Source organism: Lissotriton helveticus, chromosome 2_1, assembly GCF_964261635.1.
Source record: "Lissotriton helveticus chromosome 2_1, aLisHel1.1, whole genome shotgun sequence".
NCBI lineage: Eukaryota > Metazoa > Chordata > Amphibia > Caudata > Salamandridae > Lissotriton > Lissotriton helveticus.
Window position 1 is genome coordinate 996,558,757 of NC_136059.1, and position 15,114 is coordinate 996,573,870.

The window sequence follows — 15,114 nt, forward strand, 5'->3', positions numbered from 1 at the left end:
ACTTTGTGCTGGAGGGATGTGAATTATTTCATGTCTACCACAGGCTAGCATCCATCATCAATAAGCTCAGCTTTCTCAAGAAGGATACCACTGTTTTACACCTTCCTTGCTCGTTCGCTCATTGAGTAATAAAACCTTGTGGTGACTGCACTTAAAAGGAGACTTCCTAAATGGACTGAAGGTGGGTGTATATTTTCATTCCAATGAGCCTGTGCTAACTAACTGAAGTTCAGACTTTCTAAACAAATTTACAAATGAGTCTGCCTACATCACAACATAATGAGCATCACATAGTGCAGACATGCATTTGAGGTCTTGTTGCCAATAAACTGTGGGTGGTGTAAAGAAAAAAGCCTAGGCTGACTTAATGAAAGCATCAAGCTCTGGCACAAAGAACGCATCAGGCAAGAGCTTGTGAGTAACAAGTTAAGTAGAAAGGCTATTTGTATCAGTAACCTAGCAAATATAAGATTGTATGTAGTCGCTGACCTCTGTATCATGGAATAGAAGGGTCATCAAGTCTGATAGACTTCTAATAAATCTCCTAAATTATCCTGTGGGTCAATTCTTCGCGTCAGATCATATAAAGAAAACATTAAGTCTGTTCTTAACAATACTCCACACATCAATGACGGGTAGACCCTTTAAAACAGGAAACAAAGAGCATATAGCTTCCATACATGCATAATTTATGCTAATGCACGTTAAACCTGGAGTGGCTGAAATCAGTACCAATGTGGACCCTGTCTATGCATGCATGCCTATTAACAAATAAAGAACAGTGGAACTCGGACAGAATGGTTACTTTCTTCTGAAATTCTGTAGATTTTTGTTTTGTACACTGTTTTTGGCAGGCAGGGTGGTATTAACAAAGATCGAACTGCTGCCCAGGTGTTTGTAGCGGTTTTCATATAGTACGCACCAAACTTCTAGACAACTATTAAATAATCTAGACAGTATAAGGTCTAAACCACTCGACTTAAAAAAAGACAGAGCAATACTAAACACATGCCAAATAACATACCAAGACGGGGGGGGGCTAACTGTACCAGACATTGGGCTCTTTGGCTTGGAGTCTTAGTTGACAGGAACAGTCGGGTAGTTGATAGAGGGATATGGCATGGTTTACGACGGGCTGCTAAACTCGGGTGAAGTAAAGGACATTCCACAACGCCTATTCAGAATATGTTGCAGGGACTCTGTTGGGAAGAATAGCTGTGCCTTGGGAGAACAGTGTGTCCGAACGGAGTCTCCCTGTAACCTAGAAAAAAGTCTTAGACTGATGAAGAACCTCTGCCTCCCTCTGCACAACTATTGCAGAGGAGGAGCTTTCTTCCATGGCAGGGCATGGAAGCAAACCAATCCAGTGTCCTGGGAGTATCCAGACCACAGGCATACTCATGCCACTTATCCTCCTGATAGGGGTTATCCACTTACCCACCTGAAGCCCAGATGGGAGCACTCTGAGCTCCTTGAGGCCTGCAGGGGCACCGGAGGGAGACTAACATGTCAAAAAGCTGCAGCTAGGCTTTACAGAATTTCTCAATCTGTTGTGGTGTTGCTGACAGCCATGGAAATGTAGGTTGCCCCAGGAAAAGGGTCTAATCGGCTATAGAGTCCTATTTGGACTTCTTGTGTTCTTTCTTTGACCTACCAGAGGAGTTGGACCACAACGACTATCTGTCACTGCCCTCTACTGGACTGGACCACAATGTGGTGCCCTGAAGTATTTCACTACGAACAGCTTCACTTCCCGATGGCCTTTGAGTGCATCATGAGGAAAGTCACTGCAGGCCTTGGAGTCATGGTTCGACCCCTGGCACTACATGCAAACCAAATGTGGGTCAGTCATAGACATGCGTTTGCCACATTCAGCACAAGGTTTGAACCCTATAGCTTTATGTTGAGACTTTTTCCTTGCACACTGTACACATTTTTTGAAAATTTGAAAAAGACAGTATTGAAAGACGCGGGGCAGTTCTGGGTTCACTCTGTTGGGACAGAAAGAAAGGAAATTATGTCAGTGTTCATGAGTAACACCTATATAGGGCCCAAAGCGTTAGTTCTGGAGGAGACTGCGGTCAGTGCGGAGCTGCATGGTACCAACTGTCGCAATACAGGGGATTTTTTGGATCTAGTTTGATGCCTGGGGAATATTCATAAGTTCAGGAACCTGCATTTAGAAGTCTATCAGAATATAGCTAGATAGGCTTAGTCCAACTCTGCTTGGAAATGGAGACTCTAAAGGAAGTACATGACCACAGGAAGCTCTATTAGTGGCAGTTATTCTGGTCATCTTTTTAAACTGTCAGATTGCCTGACCACTAACAAGCTGGTCTTTCAGGATTGTAGAGCTATGTTTACTACTTTTAGAGTTCCAACAGATCGAAGCAGTAAAACTTGGCATGGCTCCAGCCAAGATGGCCACACAATAGGAAAGCTCCTGTGAGCCTGCTGCCGTAGACCAGCCATCCATTTCTGAATCTGTCCTCATCAGAGCTGTACCACCACGCACAGGTACAGGAGGCAACGAGTACCCCCCAGACATGAGGAAAAAATTTGCCCTCCCCGCCTCATGATCTCCGATTGGGGCAGCGTGTGACAGTTCCCGAAAGCACAGAGTAGGCCGAAGGAAAGCGACACAAGAGCCTGATGGAGACACCCCAGAGCCAGTGCGGAGCGGTGGGGTTACCCAGAGGAGGTGGTGAGCGGGAGACCCCAGGCGTTTTAATGACCCCTGAGCCGAGGCGCCTTTTGAGGGTGGAGGTTGGGCCTCCGCGACCCCTATGGGGCCTTGGGAAGAGGTGGGCAGCCCAGTGCCAGCCAAGAGGATTGAGCAGCCTGCCTCCGGGGAGACAAGGCGGGCACCGTAGATCGAGCAGCCCAGCTGCAGGAGGGCATGCGGCCAGGGCTGTGACAGCAGAGCATCCAGTAGCTGCCAGCAGTCCCTAATTGCGCCCAAGAAAGAAAAGCGAGACGATTGCAGACACAAGGTCTCGGACGAGGCTAACACCGGACCATGAGGTGACCGCTCGGAGGTGGAGGCCAGGCCTCGGTTATCGCCATGGGGCCTTGGGAGTGCGCGGGAGGCCTGTCGGCCTGCCCCAGTTGATGCCGCTGACTAAGCACCCTGGCTCAGGAGGACGACACAAGGCCGGGGGTCCAGAACAGCAGAACGGTCTGCCCTGACTGCACCCACGAAAGAGAGGGTAGAGAATAGCGGCCAACTCGCCAGTCTGGTGGTACATGGGGAGCAGGGGGGTGGGGGGTGGGGGGTGGGGGGGGAGAGCCTTCTTGACTGCATGAACGTCACGGTCGTAGGAGGGCACATGACAGGGACAGACTTGGGGACACAGTTTAACAGCCAACCCTGACACAGGCGAGGTGGGGGTTGGCGGTTGAACTCATTTAATGGACAGACCAGGGCCCATACAGCTATGGTGAAACCCAAAGGACAGGTGCAGCTGCAAACCAATGAGATGGATAAATAAGCAGTTACCAGACAACACGAAATTGGACAACCGGAAAACTGACGGGGTCCCCAGAACCCTCCCTTGGGGCGATCATGGCAGCCATTAAGGATCTTTAGTCCTCCCTCGAGGCCAAAATTGACTTGGTCACGATGGACATTGGGCTCCTGCGGACAGACTTTCAAAAGATGTCAGACAAGGTGCGGACCGCGGCGTTGCACATCTACGATCTCCAGACTGCCTCCACGTCTCTGAAGAAACACTGACAAAACAGCAGGAGCTACTCGCGGCAAGGGTTGAGGGCCAGGAGGGGAGGTCCAGGTGCAACAATGTGCACATAGTGAGGGTGCCAGAGGACCTGATCACTACCCACCTTCGTCCCAAGCGCCTCTCCAAATTATTTTTGGTTGAGAGGGCCTACAAGGTGTCTGTGCCTCCGCCAAGACAGTACCCTGCTCTACGTGACAAGGCACTGCTTCTCTATCCGGCAGGTTCTTCAAATTTGTTTATCTTTTCTGGAGTTACTCAGGCTACCAAATTAATTGGGATACGTCCCTGATTTTCCCGCTCTTTAGGGAGGAGCTCGCCCTCCCACCTTGCTGCCCGGTACCGGTGGAGAATCGGGTATTCCACTACATTGGAGTCCACGTGACCAGAAGCGAGGAGGAGTTCCTACAGCACAACTGACTCCATCAACTAGGGTGTTTCCAAGCAGACGTGATCCACTGGCGGGCGCTGCCGGTTTCCCTAATGTGTAAAGCGGTGCTCTTTAAAATTATGCCCCTCCCCTACATGTTATACATACTTCAAAATACCCCTATATGGTCCCTGGCCGTTTCTTCAACAAGGTCAACAGAATACTACGGTCGCTGCTCGCACATATCCCTTGTGGAATTCCAGCGCAGGGTCTTTGATTGAGGCCTGGTGATCCCAGACTTTCGAGCCTACTTTGGGCTCCCCAGTTGATGGTGATGAACGAATGGATGTTTGGTGAAAGGAACAAACCGGCCTACAGAGTGGACCATGGTGCTATGGGCAAACAGGGCTACCCGACACTCCTACATGGGAAGGGAAAGGGAGACGCACTTCAGTTTCACACCCTGGCAGAAGTGCAGGCTTAGCAGGCGACCAAATACCACCTGGGATGGGGAGATAAATTGACAGCCGAAACCCACTTGTGGGGGTGGGGCGGATAGGCTGGGAGACTCCTGGAGAGGGGGCTCACTGCTTACATTCACTGAGCTCCTGACAGAATATGCCCTGGAACAGGGAGATGTTTCAATACTTGCCACTGAGACATGCAAGGAGGTATCACATGGTGGAGTTGGAACAAATGCCAGACTACTCGCCCATGGAGGATCAGCTGCTCCCTAATATACAAGAAAAAAATGAACAATTCACCCGACATTCTTCACCCACTAAGAAAGGGAGGGGGATAAGGGCCTCATGGAGGATGGGGATTGTGGGGTAGCTCTGCAAGGCTCCAGGGAGATGGCCATAAGAGCCAGATTCCACTTGGTGCAACTTTGCAAACTGCACTGATCGGATTTCTCCCGTTTACACTGGATGGGAGAGATGCGATTTGGCCCAATGTACCAGAGGGTGTGGTGAAGCATGTACCTTCTATCACAGGCTCTGAGATGGTCCCATAATTCAGCGCTTCTGGAGGGAGGTCACGGTAGTGATGGCTGCAGTTACAGGACTTTTAGTCGCAATGGAGGCCAAATGGTTGATCAAGGGTATCACCAGGGGAGAGAAATGGCTCAAATACTCTGCTACCACAGCAGCTAAAGCTAGCCACAGAGTAAAGTGAAACTTAGCCAAACTTTTGAGAGCGAGTAGACTCCCAACGGTCCAGGAATGGGAAGATGATCTCGACTGGTGCCAGATGGCCTAACATGAGGTCTATCAAGGTCGAGAATGCCCCCCTACATTTGATAAGATTTGGGGATCCTGGATACAATACAGGGGGATCTAAGGAAGAGGTCAGTGGGTATAGAGGGTTGCTCGTTGTAGAATGCATCCGCGTGTATAGGCTACATGATACGTACTGTGCATGCACATTGGTCGAGGTTGATCAGTATTGAGGCGATAACTTTACAGGCTCCCTGCGAGTGGCCTATTATACTTGTCTTCCCTCCGAACTGTATTGCTGTGAATCTGAACAACTGCTAAATAAAAAGAGTTGTTCATAATATATATATATATTATTTTTTTTAAGTTCTCAGATAATGGATGGAATAGACAGATGTTTATGATGACTGATTTCTAGACCCAAGCTGTCGAAGTCTCTCAACTGGGAATGCTAAGCATGATGAGAAGTGGAAACCTTTGGATATGGATATACAAAACATGCACAGTCTAAGTGTGCAACGACAACGGCCATCCATTTTGAAAAGTCCTTGGGGTTGATTACAATTAGAATGGCAGGACTCTGTACTAGCAGCTGTCAATGTCTTAAAAGAGTCTCAGGCACCTGTGATGTTTCACTTGAAATGGAATGTGGAAAGATAGACCATAAAGGTCTACAGCACACATTCAACTTCCCCCATGGAGGGAAGACTGAATTAGATGGAGAGCGAACATCTTACACTTTTTTTCTGGATCCACTTATATACTTTTTTGAGGAGGAAAATTAGTCAATATTCATGGATGGGTTCCTGCTTTCAAACTTTGCCAATATTCACCATTCTCATCATTTGCTTTTGCCATTGGATGCTGACCTCCCTCTAAAGTTTCTGTTGATGATAAAGTGTGGACTTCTAAAGAAGTATTACTGGCAGATGGGTTTTGGACAAATGACAGTAGCAATTCTGCCCAATGTTCAGCATCTCTTTGTTTTTTGTGATCCTTTGCCAATATTAGGAATTTTAGATCACTCCCGGTGGTGTGACACATAGAAGGGGAAAGAGCCGATGTTTTCCGGCTGGCCTGCCTTAGGCCACAGAAGATCGCGGTCTTCTGCCTCTTGCTGGTGAAAGCTGCGGATACTGTTGTCTTGGCCGATTATTTTTTTCAGGCCACTGAGAGAAATGAACCTGCTGCTGGAATAAACCAGAGTTTACGGGATCTGAAGAAATGTTTTTTAAATATTTCAACATAAGACCTCTTAAAGCTTCACCATTTAGGAATTCATTCAGTCCATCTCCTAGTCCAATGTGTTTACTGAAAAGGATAGTGCCAGAGAATGGAAGATGAAAAATTATTTGCTGGGCTTCTGATTTCACCCCAGCAACTTGTAGTCAAGACGATCACTTCATTGTCGGTCTGTGGTACTAAACAGGAGTTGCCAGGTCAGAGGATTTAACCAGACCCTAATAATTTGGTTGGAGACTATTATACCCTTTGAATGAACTTCTTTGAAGTCTTCTCTCTCCTCTGTTGGAAGGTCATCTGAAAAACTCTGCAGTGACAGATATGGAATGAATGTAACTTCCCAATAAAGTGGCGACCTACTGCATCCAAGAACTTACTCTTCTTATTGGGGAAAACAGCTGATATATTGTAAAGTACTTGTGAGAAGAAAGCAGAGCTAGGAGCTGCTCACATAGGAATGTAGAACAAGTTGGTCCAGAGGCAAAGGGAGCCACTTATAACGTATTAGACATTGACCTACACAGCATGACTGGAACTAGTGGCGGAGGTGTAATAGTCCTAAGAAAGGTTGATAGCTAATAGAAGAGTGTCAGATAATCAAAGGGCTCTACCAATGAAGTGACCTAGTAGGCAAGTAATCTCTTGAATGGGCAAGTCTCAGGTTGTGGAGAGGTGCCTAGCTTTTAGTTTTAGGAGGCGTGACGCCAATAGGTGCAAACTTGTTTTAGATGTCCTTCAAGACCCCGAGGGTCGTCAAGTAGTGTGGTAACAGCATACTATCTCTGGAAAGCAAGCAATTACCCACTGTGCCCTTGCCTTCCGCAACATCTATTGGATGGGGTGCTATTCGTGATGAGGGAGCCAGCAGAGATAAAGAGGAAGCAAGGCAGAAAGAGATCCTTCTCCATGCTCTACAGATCAGTCAGAGACTGCTTCTTGGTGCTCACAGATCTTCCTGTTAAGTCCAATTTCTCCTTAAGCTGCTCAATTAAAACTAGGTCCTCACAATAGGCAACATAGAAACAGGGTAAGATATATGGCAACTGTTCTGCGAAAGGAGGATCACATAATTAATGGATTTTCTGAATCCTGCTAAATACAGGCAACTAGGAAAACTAATGTATACGGCCAGGTCATGGGCCAAACCGGACCATTTCTTAGGCAACTTTGGGGATGACTGGGAGGGTAGAAAAGATTAACAGAATCCTGCCGCCATCTAGAAGACAACAGAGGGTGTCCTTACTTAAGAATGAACACTGGTGACAGCTATCACGAAAAACGACGATCGGTGTAAATCCTTTTGGCTGAAAGATCCAGTTTGACAATTTAGGTGTCTGCTCCCATAGGCCAGCTGCAGGCTCCAACCACAGGTTTTTAACTCCTGCCACACAGACTGTAACCATGAAAGTGTTCCAGCTCAGTCCTAGTTCCCAAGAAAAAGTCCATCTGTTGCAACTACACAGTCTCAAATCCTGCTCTCTGTTCAAGTGGAGGAGTAGTTGAAGAATAGTCAGTGCTGTGCAAAGACTACTAAAATATATTACTCTGAGACTCAACATCTACATTTGAGGCAGGCACTCTTTCTTTGATCTCCCCTAAAGAAAGTCAAAGGTTGAGGTGAGCAGTAACCTGTTGACTCCAACCACGAAGTATTCATTCCTGGCATGCTTTCATCCACTTCTCACCATAAAGGAATTTTGGGGATTGCCTGTACTACCTACATTCGCTTTTATTATGGCGTGCTTCTTGGTCCCACTGCAATCACTGGTTCAGATAGAAGTTTCTCAAGTCATTGCTTACTAACAAACCCACATAACTGCATATGGCATCCTGGAACTTCCAAACTGAGATACTAGCCTTGGACTAGAAGAGTAGTCTTCCTTGCAGGGCAAAACATACAGATGGACAAAAGGCTTGGGTCGGCTTTGCTCGATGTCCAAGCCATCATCATTTTATTGTTCCTGCTGACAGCACCCCTGAACAAAGGCGGATGTACAGAACAAGTCAAAGACAAGCAGAAGCACACTGAAAATTCAATGCTGAACTCCCCTTTTCAAAATTGATAAGAAACCTACACCTCCTAGCAGCTCAAATTAACTACCACTGGGATCTACATTCTGATCAAAGAGAAGGCCCACTGAGTTAAAATATTGCTGGTCATCCACTTAGCCAAGAAACAGCCGGTGGGATTCCGAGCCTATGACACAGAAATGCAAATCACGCACAAGGCAGAGCAAAGGATACTCCTCAAGAGGCCCAAACCTAGTCTAGGATAAACAGCTTCAATCCCATTAAGAAAAGAGAAAAATAAAACAAAAGTGGCTGAGCTTATGATTTTTATCCTCAATTATGCAATGTTCTAAAAGTTCTCTGTTATTAGGGCTTAACGCACCGGAAAATCATGTAAGTTGTGAACAAAGATGGCATGATAGAAAAAGTAATTTACCCGTGAAGCTTTTTTTTTGATAGGAGCGTGTTTTTTTTGGGGGGGAGGGGGGGATTTATAAATAAGCGGATATGCTAATATCCAAGTTATAGGTACAATTCGTTCCAATCCCATTCAGACTTTAGTTCCAGTACGGTAGAGATATTTAATATTTGCTCCTCGCTGGGGAGTCCCAGAAGGGAACTTACTTTGGGAAGGCATCAAAGCAGTAGGTCTTCTTTGTATCTGGGAAGGCAACCCGCATTCCTGAGGTTAAAGGTGAATGAAGTACAACAGCAGCACTCTCATAGCGAGCAGCGAGATCCACAGATGGAACGGTGCCTATACTTTGCCCATATATGATCACATTTTCAGGTCGAATTCCGTACCTTAAAAAATTAAAACAGAAGTATACATCAAAACAATGCAAACAGGGATTATATTTAAGAAAAAGGACACACTTGATATTTAGGTACTCCAGATATAAGGACCACGGCAAGAACATATACACAGAACTTAGTTTATACTTCATGTGAGAATCCCTCCGAAATACAGACCTCAGGCTCTGTTTGTGCAGTCCTCCACATGAAGCAAATTCTGATGCAGCAGAGCCAGGAAAGCAGTTGTTCCAGGCAGCCATCAACCACTTCAGCTAAAGTAATAATAGGCACCAACCTCTTTTCAGTCTTAAGTCAACAAAGCAGCTTGAAACTCATTCTCCAAAATGAAAAGATGCATTTGCCCTTACTTGGGTAATCTCGTAGGATACAGGTATCATTAGCTCGAATGGCATCAATATTATACTAAGCAAAAAGACTACATCAACATGGCAAACTAAATCAACTGCCAAACTACAAATACAGAAAACTTCAGCTAGAATCTTTCAAATTCCTTTGTATTGCACAATAGGTGAACTATAGAATGGGACCTGGCTTCTTACAACGAACTATATGATCGAAGAAGAAACCTGAAATCAAAACTAGGTTCACTGTTAGTTACTTTCTCTGTGAGGTTTTGGGATTTGTAGGAGCTGTTTCTCAGTACAGTATGAAATAAACTGCTAAGAAAAATCAAATCCTTCAACATTCATTTCCAATTCAGAAAAAACTGTACAGTTCTGCATCTTCTTATAATCAAAGAAATGAATACCTCTAAGGCAACCAACCATCTTAACTCGTTTTTATTTGCTGCTTGCAAACCTATCCCCCTACGTCTATGCCTTGTACACATATGGAGGAAAACAATCAGTCACTGAGTTTAGACAAGAACTCTGGGCAACAGATGGGCAACACAATTAAAACCCTTGATTCATCCATTCACCTTAGTGAAAGTACATTGCATTCTGGTCTGCAATGCGATTTTTGGGACTTCTGCAAGAGGTATAAATGGGCTATAAACATGAAGTTACAGAAGACAATCTTGTCTAGACATTCACAGCTTGAATTCAACTGTGAATACAGGCTGTACAACTTACACCACCTCATTTGAGATAGTCTACCCTAAAACTAAGATAGGCAATTTTCCGTTATAGGTGAAGTACTTCGTGTGCTGATTAGTGGAGAACACCAACATAGTGCAAAGCGGTCCCTACAAAAACCAAGTGGATACTGCTCTGATTTTGGATTTTGCCTAAGGGAACCAAAATATATAGCTATACATTACAGTAGATACAGGGAAACAATTGACAGACGTGGCTTAGCACAAGAGCACCAATTAACATTTACACATTTCTAGGGGGGAAAAATTTGAAAATAAAAACACGCAAAAGAAATATTTTGAAATGATCCATAAATTATACATGCATTTTTGAGTTGTGAAACCTCCTCCTGGCTTTGTAGAAGGACAGAAAGGCAGAGGAAAGGTGAAGAAGGCAAGAGAAATTGTGAAAATAAAACTTGAGCATTATACCGGTGTATCAACAATTTCCATTCCGATTTTCTTTTGTAAGGGAAAGACAGCAAACACAGACTCCTCTACAAGACAACATATATTTTGTATACTAGCCACCCGAATATTGTCAGGATGAAACTCAGCCTTTCATCATCTGGAAGTTAATATGTTGAGTGCCAAGAATTTGGGTATGAATATCGGTCATTAAACACCAAAGATTTAAAGCAGCTATGTTGCATCTGCAAGAGAAGAGGTTTGGGAAGCATGCTGTATCTCGGGGTCTGATAGCTATTGGCCTGAACCCGAGAGGCTTGTTGTAATTTAGATACATTCTAGCGTTGCCTATGCTGGCACCCCTGTTAAAACCTCAAAGGTGCGAAATTGCTGGAGAAATGCAGGAGGAAGTACGGATTTCCGCAGTCTGCTCCATCTTGTAATTAGTCGACTGACTGGGGAGGCAAGATCCTGGCTTAGGCTAGGTGCCCAACAGTACGTCCGACAGGGCCTTCAAAAGGAGAAGTTCCCGAATTCTTTGACCTGGGTAAAGGACCTGTGAGAACTGTAACACTGACCTCTGGGGAGGTTAGGCTAAGGTCTAACAATGCTGCTGCTCTACAAATCACTGCAGAGTTGAAAACGTAGAATCAAATTGATAACAAGCATTTGCAATGCAATAGGTCTCGCATTTATGTGAGTTTAAGCTATTGGCATTGTAAATGATAATGCCTTTTATTTACGTTCTAAAAACGAAAACAAAAATAAAAGGCATTGTTATTTCCATTGGTAACCCGTTGGCTGCTTCCGCTTTATTGCGGCAGTTTTAAGAAACAGGCGCGGTCGCGTCGGCCATTGGCCGACGGCAGCACCAGCGAGGTAGTGCTGCCGTCGGCCAATGGCCGACGGCAGCAGCCAACGGGTTAATAGCTCAAACTCACCTAAATGCGAGACCCATTGCAAATACTTGTTCATTTGGGCTTTAGGTCTTAATTTAGAAATAAAATGCAACAAAACCAATTTTTTAAAATATTATTTCAATTCATTGTCCTCACGTTTTAATTTCGAAATTGCAACCTGGATTTGTCAATTGATGCAGTGTGCCATATTGAACACTTAATTTTGCTTCCTCATGCCTGTTTCAGGGGTTTTACAAAGGTGGTGGTGGTGGTGGGAAAGAACACATGATTGTGAGAAACAGCACAGTAACATAAGGAATGGGAGGAAAAGCACACGAGGGTGACAGACAGCGAGGGGACAGGGGAAAAGTATATGAGAAACAGATCACAGGGGTTGGGGGGGTACCCTGGGAGCGAAGGAGAAAGCTGAGAAGTTCCCTAAAAGCAGTCCCTGTACTTTAACACACTTTGACTGCTGGTTACATAGCAAAGAAGCAGACAGGTTGTTACGCTAGGACAGGAAAAAAAAAAAAATCACACATACTACTTGACACGGAAACATATTTTTTATGTAATGATTTTTAATTAATCGTGCATGATTTTAATAAATAAATAAAAGCTCCCATATTGCTCAAATTGTCGCTCATTTGGGAATTTTCTTTCTATGACAGCTTGAGGCAACAGACACATAGCCCAACTATTACCAAACACTTCCTCTAAAAAAAAGTCAGACCTGTTTCTTGTTCTTACATTGATGCACGCTTCTCTCTTTATCATGTCCCTTCCTTTACAGCTGCCTCCTTTCAATCAATACTTGTAACGTGATCGGCCTGGAACATGAACCCAGGGTATGCCACTCCCAGGACACAGGGCCACCGCGGACCCGGCACCCCTGGGGTTGCGCAGGAGGCTCGTGGGTGGGGGAGGGGCGAGTCAGTGCACTCGGTGCCAGGGATTTATGTCTATGAAGTGGTGCACTTTGCTTAATTAACAGGTTCTGCCAGTAAAGCAAAGACATCCGTTTTGTATGCACAGCCCCCTCCAGACATAAGGAACACACGTCACAGCCCTCACGCTTTAAGATGAAGCCGCTCCTCTGAGGTGCCGAGAATATGTCCCTGGAGGGCCTGGACATGTCTGTCTCACTCACTCCAGTATCACTCAACTGACGTCTCCATTTTGTTGTCGGAAACCCCGCATGTTTGTTCTTACCAAGATGGGATATTGTCTGGGAAGGAATGGGGCGGTGGGAGAGTGTGTAAAGAGGAGAGTGGCAGGGTGATAGAGAGGGGCTTTATGGAAAGAAAAGCATCTGTTTTGAGAGGGCCAGATTTGAGTGATCTGAGAGACCGGCATGGTGAGTGGGGAGGGAGAAGAGAGTCACGAAGAAAAAAAAAAAGACTGAGTAAAGGGAAGTCAGGCAGAGAAAGGGGGTGAGGATGGAACAGTGAAAGGCAGAAAGGTGTGTCAACAGTGAAATGGAAGACAGACTAGGGGTGAAAGAGGAAGAAGCAATGAGAGGGGATAATGTGGGGTAGATGGTGAAAGGTGAAAAAGAGGGAGCGGGAAAGTGAGGAGAGAGAAACAATAGTAGAAGGGGACTAGGAAGAAACAATGAAATGTTGAAAAAGAGTGACAAAAATTAAGACAAAAGAGAGCATCAAGTGTAGAGTGCGAGAGAGGTTCAGCAGTGAATGAATGAGGGAGAGGGTGGAAGGAAGAAAACTGGGGAACAAGCTAAGAGAAAATCAGCAGCAAAAGGAAGAAAGATGGGAATGAAACCATGTTAAAGGGAGAAATGGGGAACTGTGAAAAGAAGGTGAGAGAGCAATAGAGTAGAGAGAAGTGAAATGAGACAGGCATGGTGAGCAGGAAGAGAGTCACTAAGTCAACGAAAAGACTGAGTGAAAGGAGGTCATTGAGTGAAAGGAGATTAGGATGACACCAGAGAAAGGCATAGAGGTGTGCCAACAGTGAAAGAGAGTAGGAGTGAAAGGAGGAGGGAGAAGCAGTGAGAGGGGAAGAAGAGGGGAGATGGTGAAAGGTGAGCAATGGGGGAAGCAGGAAAGTATTGAAGAGGGACAACACTAGACGGGGTAGGGCTAGGAAACAACAATAAAAGGTAGAAACGTGTCGCAGAAAAAAAAAAGCATGCGAGTGGTGTGAGCGCGGCGGCAAAAGTAAAAGCAAGCTGACGAGTGGTGTGCGATGTGCACGCACCATGACGAAAGAGGAAAGCCAGATGGCCCCTCTGCTTGTCATAGTGCGCGCAACCGCACGCTCTATGCCACCCCAAAAGCTGTGGTCGGACATTTGAAAGCCCACTTACTAAATGCCTTGCAGCACATGCGCTGGCTACTGCTGGGATGTTCCTAGGAACGGGTGTGTGAATATGGGAAAGGAGGAGAGACGAGCATTCTGATACCAGGTCTGGAGTTGGCCTGCCCCTTTAAGTGTTTTTGCCTGCACTCAGAGGAGAGGGGACAACGTTGCATTTAGTAACAGAAGACAACAGTTTGGACTGGATCTGTGGTAGCGAGGGGCGAGAGATAATGGGGGTTGTTTGAAAGGACACAGAGACCTGATACGTAGAAGGAGAGAGGGGCTGCAAAAAGAAACGGAAACAAGTAAAATAAACATATGGCTTGGATGCGCCCCCGTATTTGAACACGTGCTCAAAGATTTAGATGCATATTTTTAGGTTTTGACTGCGTAGGCTGCGCATGCGCAGTCTCGCTGGCGAGATCTTATGATCTTGAGGAGCTTTCACTAGCGGGCTTTAAGCCCTGCCCCTCTTTCCCATTGGCCGGTGTCACCGTTTATGCTAAACGGTGGCCAGCCATTGGGAAAGAGGTTAGTGTGACATACCCTTTTCTCTTTTTCTGCCGTCCCACTTGGACGGACTGCCCTGACTTCCTGCTGGCGTAAAAGGCTGGTTATCTTTATGGGGCTAAACACATGGCCCCATAGAGATAATAAAAATCTTTTTCGCCAGAAGGAAAGCAGCCCGCGGCCGTCCAAGTGAGACGGCAGACAAAGAGAAAACGATAGGTCATGGTGAGTGCTTGTGTTTCTTGTGCCCAAATCTCTTTGTAATTAAAATCCCTCGTGGAAAGTAACTGTCACACCAGACTCCGTTCCCATGTACTGCATCGCCGATTGTGACAAAGTGCACCCGTAAGCTTTTTCCACGGGAGGTTTTATTGTTGTAATTAGGTGCCAATATGGAGTGGAGTCTCAAAGGTGAGCGTGACATTGAATCTGCACAAACGTGAAGGTTTCGTCCCAAGCGATCAGTCATTGAACCCGTCACAAAATGCTATGGAGATTGATTGGGTTA

The 15,114-nt window shown here is 45.7% G+C and overlaps 1 protein-coding gene across 1 annotated transcript in view; it reads right to left on the bottom strand.

Moving 5' to 3' along the window:
* Window positions 1–15,114, bottom strand: part of ABHD17B (abhydrolase domain containing 17B, depalmitoylase) — a 140,942-nt gene that overhangs the window by 36,686 nt on the left and 89,142 nt on the right. Inside the window, exon 3 of the mRNA XM_078675758.1 lies at window positions 9,201–9,380. Coding sequence (XP_078531884.1) covers window positions 9,201–9,380 — 180 coding nt within the window. The remainder of the gene's footprint in view (window positions 1–9,200; window positions 9,381–15,114) is intronic.